This window comes from Staurois parvus, unplaced genomic scaffold (genome assembly GCF_062004578.1).
Source record: "Staurois parvus isolate SC_StPar_1 unplaced genomic scaffold, SC_StPar_1.0 ptg000558l, whole genome shotgun sequence".
Lineage (NCBI taxonomy): Eukaryota > Metazoa > Chordata > Amphibia > Anura > Ranidae > Staurois > Staurois parvus.
In genome coordinates this window covers 202,095-220,119 of record NW_028318354.1, presented here as the reverse complement: position 1 = coordinate 220,119, position 18,025 = coordinate 202,095, and the positions used below count along the sequence as shown (strand labels likewise).

Below are 18,025 nucleotides of genomic sequence, written 5' to 3'. Positions count from 1 at the left end.
TATATATATATACACATATATACATATATACACACACTATATTGTATATAGTATTAGGGCGCCTGCCTTTACAAGCACATGAACTTTACTGGCGTCCCAGTATATACATACACATATAGAGATATACACACACACCGATCAGCCATAACTTAATGATCACTGACATGTTGACTGAATAATATTGATTATCTCATTACAATGTCATCTGAAAGTGGGTGTGATATATTAGTCAGCAAGTAAATATGTTGTCCCTGAAGTTGATGTGTTGAAAGCATAAAAAATTGGGCATTACAATTTGTTGTGAATGGGGCTGCACAGGGTGCCCATGCTAACTCATGTCCACAACTAAAAGCACCTACAATGGCCACGTGAGCTGGACGGCAAGGCAATAGAAGAAAGTAGCCTTGTCTGATGAATGACAGTTTGTTTTAAATCATGTTGATGGCTGGGTGAGTCGCTTACCTGGGAAAGACATGGCACTAGAGAAGAAGGCAAGCTGGCGGAGGCATTGTGATACTTTGGGCAATGTTCTGCAGGAAAACGCTGGGGTGCTGCCAATCATGTGGACATTACTTTGACACATACCACCTACCTAAACAACTACACCCCTTCATGGAAATTGTGTCCCCTCATGGCAGTGGCCTCTTTCAGCAGGATTATGTATCCTGCCACACTGCAAAAATGGTACAAGAATGGTGTGAGGAACACAACAACGAGTTTGAGGTGTTGACTAGGCCTCCAAATTCTTCACATCTCAGTCCTTTGAGCATGTGGGATGTGCTTGAAAAACAAGTTGGATCCATAGAGCCCCAACCTCACAACTTACAGGACTTAAAGGATCTGCTACTGACAACTTGGTACCGGAGCAAACCAGAGGTCTAGTAGCATCCATACCTCTGTGGTTTGGGTACCTACTCAATGTTAGTTCAGTGGACCTAAAGTTACAGCCAATTGGTGTACATATAATATAAATATATATATATATATATATATATATATATATATTTTATACACCATGGGATTTGTAAATCTGTTCAGAACAATGGCATTCAGCAGCTCGCTTACCTGCTTGCTTCCACTTGACCACTGACCGAAATATTCCATTTCCTCCACCAGCTCATCACAAGCTGTATCTGTGAAAATTGGGAACCAGTAGACATCGGGGCACGGCTGAGGGATCCAAAAAAATGTGTGATTACCGAGGAGCAGCAACATACACAATATTACATAATAAATAATACTCTTTTTTACAGATCCTATAACCAGTAAATCTCTATTTCATTATTTTTTGTAATAATTAAGGCAGAACTCCAGCCAAAAAAATAGATGCAAAGAGCCCATAAAATAACAAAACCTAGCTGCAAAATTCACATTAAGTTAAGGGATTCTCCATCCCCCACCCCGCAATACAACAATTTTTTATCTGCAGCTAGATGCCTTGTGTTTATAGCCCAGCTTTGTTCAACCCACTTCCTCTGAGCCCAGGTCATCCTGGTCCCACCCCAAGTCTGTGACTCGACAGTGAAGAAAAAGCTGCACAGTGAAGAGCTCATCTCTCTGTTACTCTGCTCTTTCCTCCAATCAACATGCTTCTTGTTAGCACATGAAGAGACTGGCTTTTTGTACTGCTTCTCACTCTTCAGTTCTGCTGTACAGGGCCTGGAAGAGGCTAATACCAGGTCACATTCAGATACTCAGACTACTTGTATTGTACAATAAAACGTGTTATGGATGTATTGATGAGAAAGAAGTGGACTCATTTGTGTCTTTTATATCTGTTTAGAGTTCAATTTATGTTCTGTGATTTTGAGGGATATGTTAGGGACCCTCAGCTCTTTGGAAATAATAGAATTTGATGTTTTCAAACAAATTGAAATCTTTAGAGGTAGAGAAAAAAATAGTTGATCAGTCATTAGATTTCTTTTTTTCACATGAATGAGAGCGCAATAATAAAATTACAATATTAAGTGCATTTTGCTTGTCATAAATGTAAAAAAAAAAAACTTCTCTAACCTTGGTCATATGAACTAAAGCCTAGGCAGGTTAGATCACATGGGGGCTGATTTACTAAAACTGGAGAGTGCAAAATCCAGAGCAGCTGTTCATGGAAGCCAATCAGCTTCTAACTTCAGCTTTTTCAATAAAACCTGGAAGCTGATTGGTTTCTATGCAGAGCTGCACCAGATCTTTCACTCTCCGGTTTTAGTACATAACCCCCTTGTCTCTGGCTTCTATTGTTAATTTTTATGTCACCTGAAACTTCACCAGACAGAACCTGTCACAAGTACGGAGCTATAAGCTGAACCTACAATATATATTGAATAAATATGGTTCCTCCTATGTACATGTACTACAGACTATACCCAGAAAAAATAGTTTGTAAAACATTAACTGATAACATTGATAACATGGCGGGGGGTTACTAAAAATGAACAGTGCAAAATCTGGTGCAGCTCTGCATAGAAACCAATCAGTTTTCAGGTTTTATTGCCAAAGCTTAAAGTGTTACTAAACCCACAACAGTAAAATTAGTCTGTATATGCAGTAAAGCATGCTTGTTATACTCACTGTGGAACCTAAGGGGTTAATCCTTTGCATTGTGTAAAAAGGCTGTTTGATCCTGACTTCTCTGCCCCTCCTCTTGTTCAAATGCCGACACTGATAAAACAGATTGAACTGTGCCCTTCTGCACATGCTCAGTTTAGTGTGTATTGCTAGAGAAGTTTTTTTTTTTTTTGGGGAAAGTGCATGTGATCAGCACAGGGCCAATAAGCACAGTCCAGACAGAGGTCAGGGGTTCTGCGTCCTCCTAGAGAAAACTGCTCCTACAAGTTTTAACCAGTGCTCTGCTGAAGTCACAAGACTGCTCTAACTATATTTACTAAAATAATTGCGTTTCCATGTTCTATGTACTGTGGGGGACCAGATATAGTGAATGCAGGGTCCTGGGAGACCAGATATAGTGAATGCAGGGTCCGGGGAGACCAGATATAGTGAGTGCAGAGTCCGGGGAGACCAGATATAGTGAATGCAGGGTCCGGGGAGACCATATATAGTGAATGCAGGGTCCTGGGAGACCAGATATAGTGAATGCAGGGTCCGGGGGGGGACCAGATATAGTGAATGCAGGGTCCGGGGGGGACCAGATATAGTGAATGCAGAGTCCGGGGAGACCGGATATAGTGAATGCAGGGTCCGGGGAGACCAGATATAGTGAATGCAGAGTCCGGGGAGACCGGATATAGTGAATGCAGGGTCCGGGGAGACCAGATATAGTGAATGCAGGGTCCGGGGAGACCAGATATAGTGAATGCAGGGTCCGGGGAGACCACATATAGTGAATGCAGGGTCCGGGGAGACCAGATATAGTGAATGCAGGGTCCAGGGAGACCAGATATAGTGAATGCAAGGTCCGGGGAGACCAGATATAGTGAATGCAGGGTTGGGGGGTTGTTAGTAAAATTAAAAATTAGTGAAGCGCTTGTATCACATGAATACAATCATGTATCTCCATATAGTGTAATTATAAATCAGAGTGACCACTATATATAATAAATGTGTGTTGACTCCCTCTAGTGAAAAGAAAAAATAGTGTCAACCAAAATAGCTAAATAACACACATTAGGAAACTAAATATATAGTGCATAAATCAAATATAATGAACAGAATATATATACGTGAAAACAGAATATTGGCCACATACAATGGTGTCTAAATTATACATAAATGATATATGCCATAGGTGAACAAGACAATATCAAAGGTGAAAAAAATATTCCATGCATGTGACTGTGCTTTAAGCTGGAACACACACGTGATCTCCACTTCTAAGTGCAAGTACTCTCCTTCAAATGGCAGCAATGCCTGCTCACCTCCCTTCCTCGACCCACACAGGGCCTCAAAGCAGTTACCACCTCAGTGGTGTATTCCTCTGGCAGACTCCTTATTCCTCCTCCTCTCTTATGCAACTCATAAAAAGACAAGAAAGCCTTCCATAGTGTAGTAAATTTAATAGGCAAAGTTAAAAATTACAAAGTTTTCCACTCACATGCTCCTTTCCATAAAAAAGCGTTTTTCCCAGCCTGTGGGTAGATATGCATGCACCTGGGGGAATCCAATATGGCCACTGTGTCCGGACATACGTCACCAGGAAGTAGACAAACCGACGCGTAGCGTCACGTGCGTCGTGACTTCACGCGCACGTGACGCTACGCGTCGGTTTGTCTACTTCCTGGTGACGTATGTCCGGACACAGTGGCCATATTGGATTCCCCCAGGTGCATGCATATCTACCCACAGGCTGGGAAAAACGCTTTTTTATGGAAAGGAGCATGTGAGTGGAAAACTTTGTAATTTTTAACTTTGCCTATTAAATTTACTACACTATGGAAGGCTTTCTTGTCTTTTTATGAGTTGCATAAGAGAGGAGGAGGAATAAGGAGTCTGCCAGAGGAATACACCACTGAGGTGGTAACTGCTTTGAGGCCCTGTGTGGGTCGAGGAAGGGAGGTGAGCAGGCATTGCTGCCATTTGAAGGAGAGTACTTGCACTTAGAAGTGGAGATCACGTGTGTGTTCCAGCTTAAAGCACAGTCACATGCATGGAATATTTTTTTCACCTTTGATATTGTCTTGTTCACCTATGGCATATATCATTTATGTATAATTTAGACACCATTGTATGTGGCCAATATTCTGTTTTCACGTATATATATTCTGTTCATTATATTTGATTTATGCACTATATATTTAGTTTCCTAATGTGTGTTATTTAGCTATTTTGGTTGACACTATTTTTTCTTTTCACTAGAGGGAGTCAACACACATTTATTATATATAGTGGTCACTCTGATTTATAATTACACTATATGGAGATACATGATTGTATTCATGTGATACAAGCGCTTCACTAATTTTTAATTTTATTTTGCACTTATTGGTATCAGCTAAGTGACAGCAGCTGTATTTTGTCAATTATTCCCATGAGCGCAGGAGGATCCCTTATTATTTGGGGTTGTTAGTAACACTTCAACTGATCAAGTTGAAGTTAGAAGCTGATTGGCTACTATGCACAGATGCACTAGATTCTGTGTACTCCAGTTTTAGTCTCAACTATTGCAAACATGAAAATGTTTTCTTTTACATGTAGCTAAAAAAAAAGGAACATTAGAATGACTATGGCTCCCCTGTAATCTAAGACTTACCGCTTCCATATTTTTTCCCTTGAGAGCAAAACTGTGATTAGGGTGAATGTACTTTTCTTTCCAGTCCTGTTCAATGAAAGCATACATGTTTTATTACAATAAAAACCACGTCATCTAATACACACACACACACACACACACACACACACACACACACACACACACACTGGATATAAAGAGTCTACAAATCCCATTTAAAATGCCAGGTTTCTGTAATGTAAAAAAACGAGATAAAGATAAATCATTTCAGATTTTTTTTCCACTTTTAATGTAACCTATAAACTGTACAACTCAGTGAAATCTGAAATCATTTAGATGGAGGAAAGTCAAAATAAAAAACTAAAATAATATGGTTGCATAAGTATGCGCACCCCTAAACTAATATTTTGTTAAAGCTCCTTTTGATTTGATTCCAGCACTCAGTCTTTTTGGGTATGAGTCTATCAGCATGGCACATCTTGGCTTGGCAATATTTGCCCTCTTCCTTGTAAAAACACTCCAAATCTGTCAGACTACGAGGGCATCTCCTGTGCACAGCCCTCTTCCGATCACCCCACAGATTTTCCATTGGATTCAGGTCTGGGCTCTGGCTGGGCCATTCCAAAACTTTAATCTTCTTCTGGTGAAGCCGTTCCTTTGTTGATTTGGATGTATGTTTTGGGTCGTTGTCATGCTGAAAGATGAAGTTCCTCTATATGTTCAGCTTTCTAGCAGAAGCGTAAAGGTTTTGTGCCAATATTAACAGTATTTGGAACTGTTCATAATTCCCTCTACCTTGACTAAGGCCCCAGTTCCAGCTGAAGAAAAACAGCCCCAAAGCATGATGCTGCCACCACCATGCTTCACTGTGGGTATGGTGTTCTTTTGGTGATGTGCAGTGTTGATTTTGCACCAAACATATCTTTCGGAATTATGGCCAAAAAGTTCAACCTTGGTTTCATCAGACCAGAACACATTTTCCCACTTGCTTTTGGGAGACTTCAGATGTGTTTTTGCAAAATTTAGCTGGGCTTGGATGTTTTTCTTCGTAAGAAAAGGCTTCCATCTTGCCACTCTACCCCATAGCCCAGACATATGAAGAATATGGGAGATTGTTGTCACATGGACCACACAGCCAGATATGCAGTTCCTTTAATGTTGCCATAGGCCTCTTGGCAGCCTCCCAGACAAGTTTTCTTCTCGTCTTTTCATCAATTTTGGAGGGACGTCCAGTTCTTGGTAATGTCACTGTTGCCCCATATTTTCTCCACTTGATGATGACGGTCTTTACTGTGTTCCATGGTATATCTAATGCCTTGGAAATTCTTTTGTATCCTTCTCCTGACTGATACCTTTTAACAATGAGATCCTTCTGATGCTTTGGAAGCTCTCTGCGGACAATGACTTTTGCTGTAGGATGTGACTAAGAAAATGTCAGGAAAGACCTACTAGAACAGCTGAACTTTATTTGGGGTTAATCAGAGGCACTTTAAATGATGGCAGGTGTGTACTGACTCCTATTTAACATGATTGTGAATGTAATTGCCTAATTTTGAACAGTTGTACAGTTTATAGGTTACATTAAAGCTGGAAAAAGTTCTGAAATGATTTATCTTTGTGTCATTTTCAATAAAAATATGCAACACAATAATGCAATAGCAATTTTAAAAAGTCGCTGCGAACATAAAATATGTGTCAAATAAGCACCACTGTAAAAACTAAAGTGATCAAGGGTACGAGGTGGTATCAAAAAGTTTTGAGACTAGTTTTGTAACACGCCAACAGATGGCAGCACAAGGCTGCATGCACAGTCTCAGTGAGCACCAACCTTCACAAGTCATTGTGCCAGAAATATATCGTCCTGTGTACACCCAGAGCTGTGCAACTGGTGCTATTCTGACCACGTGCATTAGTACATCTGCTATTTCATCAAGTTAGAACAAAGAGAAAACTTGAAATTCTGTGTGAAACCTGTACACCCAAGTTTTCTCACCGGTAATAATCCTCGACAACTTTTTGATACTACCTTGTACGACAAATAAAGATTAGTCCATCCTTTATTTGTCATACACGTGATCACGTTGGTTTTTACAGTGGTGCTTATTCAATATATAGCACATTTTATGTTCGCAGAGCCTTTCTTATTGCTTTATAGTAATATATACATACATACATACACATATATACACACTGTATATTTATCTATCGAGCTATCAAGCAGAATTTGGAAAGGAATTAAAGGTAAAAGTTAATTGAGAGAAAGAATGCCCAAGATCAAAACCAAACTAGTTTAGCAATATAATTAAATATTATGTGAGAAGACAGGTATATGGGAGATCAAGAGCAAAAAAGAAAAAAAAATAGAGAAAAAGAAAAAAGAAAGAGAGCGAGAGAAAAAGAAAGAGAGCAAGAGAAAAAGAAAGAGAGCGAGAGAAAAAAAAAAGAGCGCGAGAGAAAAAGAAAAGAGAGCGAGAGAAAAAGAAAGAGAGCGAGAGAAAAAGAAAGAGAGCGAGAGAAAAAGAAAGAGAGCGAGAGAAAAAGAAAGAGCGAGAGAAAAAGAGCGAGAGAAAAAGAGCGAGCGAAAAAGAGCGAGAGAAAAAGAGCGAGCGCGACAGAAAAAGAGCGAGCGCGACAGAAAAAGAGCGAGCGAGAGAAAAAGAGCGAGCGAGAGAAAAAGAGCGAGAGAAAAAGAGCGAGAGAAAAAGAGCGAGAGAAAAAGAGCGAGAGAAAAAGAGCGAGAGAAAAAGAGCGAGAGAAAAAGAAAGAGTGAGAAAAAGAAAGAGTGAGAAAAAGAAAGAAGCGAAAGAAAAAGAAAGAGTGAGAGAAAGAAAGAACGAGCAGAGATAAAAAGAAAGAGAGCAAGAGGAAAAGAAAGAGTGAGAGAAAGAAAGAGAAGAGAGAAAAAGAAAGAGAGAGGGAAAGAAAAAGAAAGAAACAGCAAAGAAAAAAAGAAATTGAGAAAGAGAGAAAGAATGAAAGAGTAAGCGAGAGAAAGAGCAAAGACCAAGATCAACACCACAAAGGATTTTAATAAAATAATTAAATATTATGTGAGAAGAGAGAAAGAAAAAAAAAAAGAAAAGGAGACGAAAAGAAAATTAAAACAAAAAGAAGATATATAAAGAGAGACAGAAAGAACAGAAATACTGTATGATAGTAAATAGAGAGAGGACAGACTGACAGCTAGATAATCAGTTAGATGGATACTGTATTTCTGATTTGCATTCATTCCTGAAAAGACTGAGGCAATTCTCAGGTCTCCTCTTCATACAATTTGGGACATTTTATCTATTGCGGTCTCACCTGGGTGTTCTCAAAGATCTGCCACAGGTCATTATGGAGGTGGCTGGTCTGATAATTCTCCAGAGACAGGAGGTGGCCAAACAGCTGCCTGTTGCTCACAAACAAGAAAACCCCCTGGAAGTGAGAAGGACATCAGTATATGAAAAGTGACACGCACACCATATTGACTTCACACGCCCAGACTGCTCTCCCCAGACACTATCACAGGTCACATTAACACTTGTGTTGTCCCCCACATAGCAGGAATGGCGTACATACAAAGTTCAGTAAGGTTTCCACCATATATGAGAATGTAGCTAAAAAAAAAGTTTAAAAGAGTAACTCCACTTTTGTTTAGGAAAAAAATAATCTCTCTGATGATCAATATAGATTGCTGTGATTTTACACAAACTTTGTAGCAGATTCCTACGCTGTGTTTTTCTGAAAAATAACTGTTTATTTCTCCATGTCCTGTGCAGACTGATTCTGTATAGGAGGGCCTGGTTCATTATAATCATCTGGTGCAGGGGCGGACTGACCATTTGAACACTCGGGCACTGCCCAAGGGCCCAGGGTCAGTAGGGGGCCCCATGAAATGCCCCTGTTACCTTTTTATAGGCTGTTTTGGGTATGCTTTGAGTGTGGGCAAGGACACAGGGGCCCCATGATCCCCTATTGCCCAGGGGCCCCATGAGTTGTCAGTCCGCCCCTGATCTGGTGCACTCTCAGGGATTCATTTACTAAAACTGAAGAGTGCAAAATCTGGTGCAGCTGTACATAGAAACCAATCAGCTTCCAGGTTTTATTGTCAAACCCTAACTTGAACAAGCTGAAGTTAGAAGCTGATTGGCTGCCATGCACAGCTGCACCAGATTCTGCACTCTCCAGTTTTAGTAAATCAACCTCTCAGCATTTTAATGAGGACAGCTGCAGGGTCGGCATCCTAAGTATTTAACCCTTGGGGTGTCACCAAAACTATAATTTCTATTGCAAATGATGCATCTGACTTGCATCTTAAGCTGGCCATACACATTATTTTCATTGTATGATCCAAGGCTTTTAAAGGCAGAAGAGAGATCTGAGGTCTAACAGACCCCAGATCTCTCAGAAAAAAGTAACCTGTCACTGCTTACAGAAAAGAGAACCTGTCACTGCCTATTGCTATCACAAAGGATATTTATAGTACATTTCCTGTGATAATAGTGATAAAAAAAACAAAGGGACAGTGTAGAAATAAAAAAATTAAATTGAATGAAAACATTTTTTTTTTTAAAAGCACCCTCATCCCGCACACAAAGGCAAACGCACACATAGGTCCTTCACACATAAGTAAACAGAGTTCGCACCACACGTGTAATATCACTGCAAACATTGGATCAAAAGCAGTATTCCTAGCACCAGACCTCCTATGTAAATCTAAAGTGGTAACCTGTAAAGGCTTTTAAAGCATTGACTATGGATAATAAAATGTACGTGGGTTGTCAGTGTTGCACGGGCATGCGCAGTTTTAAAGCATATCATGTTTGGTATTCATTTACTCGGCGTAACATCATATTTTATATTTTCTCAAACAATTGGGTATTCTGTTGTGTTTTTGTGCATTAAAATTCATTAAAGTATATTTTTTCCAAACAAATTGCCTTTAAAAAAACGCTGCGCAAAAATAACTTGTGCCATAAAAAATTACAACACCCACCATTTTATTCTCTAGGGCCTCTGCTTTGAAAAAATATATAATGTTTAGGGATTCTAAGTAATTTTCTAGCAAAAAATACTGATTTTTACATGTAAACAAAAAGTGTCAGAAAAGGCCTTGTCTTAAAGCGTTACTAATCCCACAACAGTACAATCAGTCTGTATATACAGTAAAGCATGCTTGTTATACTCTCTGTGGAACCTAAGGGGTTAATCGTCTGCATTGTGTAAAAAGGCTGTTTGATCCTGTTTTCTCTGATCCTCCCCTTCTTCTACTGTCCTCAATTCATCTGTTGATAGTACAGAGCTCCTGGAGTCACTCTGCACATGCTCAGTTTAGTGTGCATTGCTAGAGAATTGCATTGCATTTTCTTTCTTTGGAAGGGTGCATGTGATCAGCACAGAGCCAATCAGCACTATCCAGACTGAGGGTCAGGGCTTATGCAGCCTCATAGGACAGTCAGAGCAGAATGAAAACACCTCCTATAAACTTTATCCAGTGCTCAGATGAACACTGATAGAAGTCACAAGACTGCTATATATTGCTGATGAGAAAAGGTATTTAGCATTTTATATTTACTATAATAATCGCATTTCCATGTTCTGTGTACTGTGGGAGACCAGATATAGTGAATGCAGGGTCCAGGGAGACCGAATATAGTGAATGCAGGGTCCTGGGAGACCGGATATAGTGAATGCAGGGTCCTGGGAGACCGGATATAGTGAATGCAGGGTCCTGGGAGACCAGATATAGTGAATGCAGGGTCCTGGGAGACCGGATATAGTGAAGGCAGGGTCCGGGGAGACCAGATATAGTGAATGCAGGGTCTGGGGAGACCAGATATAGTGAAGGCAGGGTCCGGGGAGACCAGATATAGTGAAAGCAGGGTCCGGGGAGACCAGATATAGTAAATGCAGGGTCCGGGGAGACCAGATATAGTAAATGCAGGGTCCGGGGAGACCAGATATAGTGAATGCAGGGTCCTGGGAGACCAGATATAGTGAATGCAGGGTCCGGGGAGACCAGATATAGTGAATGCAGGGTCCGGGGAGACCAGATATAGTGAATGCAGGGTCCGGGGAGACCAGATATAGTGAATGCAGGGTCCGGGGAGACCAGATATAGTGAATGCAGGGTCCGGGGAGACCAGATATAGTGAATGCAGGGTCCTGGGATTAGTAACACTTTAAAGTGGTTAAAATGTACATTTAAATGGTTGACTTTTCCCTGTTCCCATCATCCACATAACCCATCCTGTAAGCATACCCTTCCCCCCATCCCATGTTATAGTGACCTGTTTGCGGACGTTGTCACAAAACGCCATATCGGGGTCCAGGTGACCACTGCGAAACATGTCATACTGGTTCAGTTTAGTCCGGAGCACGCTGCCTTTCACCAGATACACATCGGTGATGTATGGGACGTTCCAGATGCCACTGTAAGCACAGGCTCAGAGTCAGTAATTATAAGAACACGGGGTTTACCACAACTTAATATAACCACAGATGTCAACATCAGATTGTAGGATCTCGGTTAGTTTTACCAGCAGCTATGTGGGGTCACTGATATCTTTGGCTTAGTCTTCCTTTAAAGGCCCAGTCCTTTCAGTGTCGATTGGCTGATGCAGACAAACTCTTGACAGTCTCTTTTATATCTCAGGAATTCTGTTGGTGAGATCTCTGCACCTCTTGAGTCTGTGCCCGTTATGAGGGGTTCCCTCCATCCCTATGCTCTGACTTTCCAGGTCTCCACATCTGCTATGCCCATTATGAGAAGTCCCCACTATTTCTGTGTTGAACTCCTGGCTCTGCACACCTACTGTGCTCATTAGGAGGGTTTCCCACCATCCCTGCACTGAGTTCTCACACCTGCTGTGCCCTTCGAGGGGTTGCCACCATCCCTGTGTTGGTTTCTCAGGTCTGTACACCTGCTGTGCCCAATAGCAGGGGCTTCCAACATCCCAACCCTGAGTTCCCAAGGTTTGCGCTTCCAACATCCCAACCCTGTACAGAGTGCCGTGTTGGTTTAAGGAGTTCCCACCATTCCTGCTCTGAGTTCCCAGGTCTGCACAGCTGATGTGTCCATTATGAGGGGCTTCCACCCTCTCTGTGTTGAGCTCCTGGGTCTGCACACCTTCATTGCTCATTATGACAGGTTTTCACCACCCCTGGGTTGAGTTCCCAGGTCTGCACCACTGATGTGCCCATTATGAGGACCTCCCAGCATTGTTGGATTTTATGAAAAAGGTAACAGGAGGGCTGGAATACATAAAGGTGGGTGGGAACAGAGTTAAGAATTACGGCAGGGAGAGTCAGTGCTCCACCTAAAAAATAAAAACACTTTTGGGTGGCCCTGAAAAGCTTTGCTCAAAGGACCCATAAATGTACTCACATCCTCTGTCTCTGGACGATTTCAACATAATCCTCAGATCGGGCGTAGAACCCCTCTTTGCTCAGCGCCCCCCAGAAATTGGACCACAAGTCCTGAACCCGGCTGATCATAGGGGAGAGGATGGACCTGGGGAGAAGACATGGTGACTGGTTAGACCTATGCAGATCACTGCTTCAACCATCACAATGGTGGCTATGGGTCCACTTTAGAGACAACGTTAAAACCACAACATACTTGTTTTGTTCTATGAGTGTCCGCAGTATGCTGGCATTTTTCAGCACCACCTGCACGTCAATGCTAAAATAATATTCACACTCCGGGTTCTGCCGGCAAATATCCCTGAAAGAGGGGGAGAAGCACAAAATTAACTAAAATCTGCCACGTTAAAAATAAATACAAACGACATTATTGTTTAACTAAATTGAATTTTAAAAGAACAATCTGAGTAAATAGTTCTAGAAATTATTTCTTACAAATAAAGAGGACCTGTATTGTAAAATTAACATCCCACATACTGTGCAGCTGGATGCCAAGCATTGGTCAAATGGTCTCTGCTAAAAACGAGGTTCAGAAAAGAGAGGGAAACAATGGGGAGATTTACGAACACTGGAGCAGACAGAATCTGGCACAGCTGGGCACAATAACCAATCAACTTTTATCTTCAACTTGTTCAGTTAGGCTTTGAAAATAAAAGATAAAACCTGATTGGTTGCAATGCACAGTTGCTCCAGATTCTGATCAATGAAGTCTGTTCCTAAACCCCAATGGTACCTTAAAGTCCCAGCTCTCCTTTTTTCCCCTCTTTGTGGTTTCACTTCTCCAGGTTCTGTTTGCTCCAGTCTTAGTAAATTTGCCCCAATGATTGGTTGGCTCTTCCCCAATGGCGGCAGAAGTCCTGAGCACCATATTCTTCACTAGTATATAATGGTTTACATTGTTATTGTAGACATGTCTAAATATATTTTTATGGCTGATCTTTGTAAATAATAAAGAGTATTGGAACAGTTTGTTGCATTATTAACAATAAAATTATAAACGAGGAAACCACAGCACCAAATAACCAATGTCTGTTCAAATAGTTTATATCATCTATATGGATCACAGGGTCTTATATTGCTGGTTTTATTAAAGCCGAATGTTTAATATTGTTTATATTTCCCCTCTCATCAACATGCTAATAAAATAAAAAAAATGATATATATTTATTATATAGTATTTATATTATAATTTAAATATAAAAAAACATATACATAAAAAATATTGAATAAAACCTCTCTGTTTTAATTACATACCTTATTTTAGACTCAGTGATGTCCTCACTGAGTCTCTATGGTTCTCTATGAAATGCAGGCAGATTTGCAGATTATAACTGGTGGGTGGGGCCAGCAGGTTGCTGTATATAGCCTCCTGAAAACATAACACCAGCCTGCCTCAGTAGTCCTCTAAAGAGCCCTGATGAATGCAATTGCCTGGCTCTTGGGAGGAGTTACTGTATGCAAATATCAAAATGCCTTAATGAGTGGGAGTCAAAATGGAAGAGTGGGCATTCCTAGACAGGCTGTATTTACATGCAGAATAACCTAGATCGGTGGTCTCTAAACTGCGACCCTGGGGCCAGATTTGGCCCTTTGCTTGCCTTTATCTGACCCTTGGGGCACTATTCCACCAACTGTCACCAGTGATAGAGCATTCCCTCTACTGGCACCATCAATAGGGCATTATACTTCTCTTTGATATCAACAATGGGGCACTATTCCTCCTATTAAAACTGATGATGGGGCACTGATGCCGAGGCTTTTCTACTCCCACCGGCTACAGTCCGGCCCCCATAAAGTCTAAAGGACAGTAAGCTGTCCCTTTGCTTAGAAAGTTTGGAGACCCATGCCCTAGATAATGCCCACATGTGATGCAGAGTCCCAATGACTAAACCCAGGACCCTGCATTCACTATATCTGGTCTCCCCGGACTCGGCATTCACTATATCTAGTCTCCCCGGACTCGGCATTCACTATATCTAGTCTCCCCGGACTCGGCATTCACTATATCTAGTCTCCCCGGACTCGGCATTCACTATATCTAGTCTCCCCGGACTCGGCATTCACTATATCTAGTCTCCCCGGACTCGGCATTCACTATATCTAGTCTCCCCGAACTCGGCATTCACTATATCTAGTCTCCCCGGACTCGGCATTCACTATATCTGGTCTCCCCGGACTTGGCATTCACTATATCTAGTCTCCCCGGACTCGGCATTCACTATATCTAGTCTCCCTGGACTCTGCATTCACTATATCTGGTCTCCCAGGACCCTGCATTCACTATATCTGGTCTCCCAGGACCCTGCATTCACTATATCTGCTCTCCCCGGACCCTGCATTCACTATATCTGCTCTCCCCGGACCCTGCATTCACTATATCTGGTCTCCCCGGACCCTGCATTCACTATATCTGGTCTGCCACAGTACACAGAACATAGAAATGCAATTATTTTTGTAAATATAAACTGCTAAATACCTTTTCTCATCAGCAGTTAGAGCAGTCTTGTGACTTCTATCAGTGTCCAGCAGAGCACTGGTTAAAGCTTGTAGGAGTAGTTTTCATTCTCCTCACACTGTCCTAAGAGACTGCATAACTGCATAACTGTCTGGACAGTGCTGGTTGGCCCTGTGCTGATCACATGCACTATCCCCCCCAAAAAAAAACACTCTCCAGCAATACACACCAAACTGAGCATGTGCAGCTTGCCCCAAGGCTCTGTTCGATCAGGAGATGGAGTAGGGGACAGTGGAAGAATGGGAGGGTCAGAGAAGACAGGATTAAGCATCCTTTTTTACACAATGCAGAGGATTAACCCCTTAAGTTCCACAGTGAGTCTAACAAGCATGCTTTACTGCATATACAGACTGATTTTATGGTTGTAGGTTTAGTAACACTAAGTGAATTCCAATGATTGAAACAGTGGGTCTGGGATAGTCAGGCTGGGCAAGAAAGTGCTGGATGATGCTGGGCGTTTTCCAGGCAGGAAATGAGGTGGGCCCTGTCTGACTTACTGCAGCTACTAATGTAACTGTAAGAAGCTCACAACTGGCAATTTCAGTACAGGTGAGGAGCCTGAATAATTGTGGGAAGACTGAAGGGAAGGCTGGAGGTTTTTTCTTTATTACAGGTAACAAAGTATGTTAAAGTGTATCTAAAAATCAAACTTTTTTAGTTTTGGATGCAGTGTGGAAGGGTTGGACTCCCTGTCAGGTTTTTACTTCTGTGTGTCCACTGGGGTGAATCATCCTCTAACTATTCAATATTCTATCTCCAGAACTAAAGCGGAACAAAGTTGTGGCTTGGAATAGAATTTAAATGTCTTTTACAGTGTATTTAATTTAAGAGCAAGTTTTCAGCTGAGAGTGATCCTTTTGCACATTCAGGCGTACCTCGGTTTATGAACGACTCAGTTAACGCAATTTTCGGTTTATGAATGAAAATCGATTGAAAATAATGGCTCGGTTTACGAATTATTTTCACAATACGAACGGGATTAATTGGTTTTCAATGCATTTACGAATTAATTTTTAATCATGTCCCTGTACAGTATTTATGCCTTTAAAGTGCACTTTATAAAGCGTTTTGAACAGATAAAATACTTTTTTTGGGACTTTTTCTGACCTCCGGAATGGATTAATTGGTTATCAATGCATTTACGTATTTTTTTTTAATTATGTCCCTTTTTGCTTTTAAAGTGCACTTTATAAAGAGTTTTGAACAGATAAAACTTTTTTTTACTTTTTTTTGTGACCTCTGGAACAGCTTAATTGGTTTTCAATACATTTACAAATTAATTTTTAATCATGTCCCTGTACAGTATTTATGTCTTTAAAGTTCACTTTATAAAGAGTTTTGAACAGATAAAATACTTTTTTTTTACAGAACAGATTAATTGGTTTTCAATGCATGCCTATGGGAAACCACGATTCGTATTAAGAATTCTTCACAATACGAAAAGTCCCGAGGAACAAATTACATTCATAAGCCGAGGTACGCCTGTATTTATATAAACAATCTCTCTCTCTCTCTCGGCTTACGTGGGGATACGCTGGGGAATGCAACATCCCTGCTAAACATAAACATGTATCATCTATATAAAGCACTCTGAGGCCCGATTTATATTACCGCAACTTGAAAGTCAAGTGACTTACGGTGCGACTTTGCCATGCAACTTCCTGACGATTTGCTGGCGACTTGATGCGACTTTGAGTACGACTTTGATGTGTGACTTTTATGCCATGCCACTTTGCCTGGGTAATCTTCCTTTAATGTCAGATCCAAATCACATCAGTATAGACAAGGATCTGACCATGGAGGCGACTTCCATTAACGTCTATGGGCACAAGTCGGATAGAAGTCGCCTTGAAGTAATACAGGAACCTTTTCTAAAGTTGAAGTGACTTCTGCAGTGCTAATTAGGACGGCTCTCAATGACTAACATGGAATTTAACATGTCATGCGACTTGGGGTCTCACAAGTCGGATCCCAAGTTGTGGCAGTGTGAACCTAGCCTGAAGGAAGCAGAGGCTGCACATGTAATACGCACACGAATATGTACTTAGTTTTTTTCAAATGTTTACACAGGCAATAAGACTATTTCTAAGATTATGACATCCAAGTCCGAAGATAATTTTCTTTTCTGGGAAGGGGGTTCAGCTTTGGGAACCAAAAAGGGAGACAATTAGGTGGTGTGCGTGGGTACTCTATTGTGGTGGTCTATTTCAATTTATTCAGCTCCAGGAAACATAATTGCTAGCTGACGTTTCCTAGCCAGCTGCAGAGACTGTACCATTGACAGACACTCTGGGGATGTTTTGGACCCCCATCACCCCCCCATTATCTACACCCCTTGATCATGTTATGTAATAGGTATATTGAGAATACTGTATAGACTGTATATATATTTTTACCTTTTGTTACACATATAAAAAATAAGAAGCAAACAAAAAAACTTACATTCCAGCATTGCGGGCATCTGCGGCATTTGAGATTTCTTCTGGTGCAATGTATTTTACTAGGTTGTATTCTGCACTGTGTTCCTTCAAGAACTTCTCCACTTGTCTCTGATGATTGGGCTCCTGGAGTTACAGGAAACAAAGGGTTAAATATTTCCCAGCAAGCCTTGCAAGACACATAGCCACAGCGAGGAATGTTATGGATAATCATGGATTCTGCATGTGTAAGCAGAATCCAGGGGCATCAGTGCAAATTTGCATCTGCTGGCTGAGCAGCATGCAATGGAAGATTCACCGCCTGTCTTCTAACAGCACGGTCGTACTCACACGACTGGCGATATACAGCTGGATACGCTTCTTGGGGTACTCCAGGTTACTAATCCGCTTGAAGAACTCTGAGGTGAATGGCGTGGGCTGATCAATAAAAACACCAATCACAACCAATGGGAAAGATTCGTCAGTCTGACAAAAAAAAAGAAA

At 41.2% G+C, this 18,025-nt stretch overlaps 1 protein-coding gene across 1 annotated transcript in view; it reads right to left on the bottom strand.

Moving 5' to 3' along the window:
* PLOD1 (procollagen-lysine,2-oxoglutarate 5-dioxygenase 1) overlaps window positions 1–18,025 on the bottom strand; it is a 70,631-nt gene that overhangs the window by 13,395 nt on the left and 39,211 nt on the right. Inside the window, exons 9-16 of the mRNA XM_089691250.1 lie at window positions 17,873–18,007; window positions 17,547–17,668; window positions 12,786–12,890; window positions 12,552–12,677; window positions 11,455–11,596; window positions 8,486–8,599; window positions 5,204–5,269; window positions 1,066–1,170 (exon numbers count right to left, since the gene is read on the bottom strand). Coding sequence (XP_089547376.1) covers window positions 1,066–1,170; window positions 5,204–5,269; window positions 8,486–8,599; window positions 11,455–11,596; window positions 12,552–12,677; window positions 12,786–12,890; window positions 17,547–17,668; window positions 17,873–18,007 — 915 coding nt within the window. The remainder of the gene's footprint in view (window positions 1–1,065; window positions 1,171–5,203; window positions 5,270–8,485; window positions 8,600–11,454; window positions 11,597–12,551; window positions 12,678–12,785; window positions 12,891–17,546; window positions 17,669–17,872; window positions 18,008–18,025) is intronic.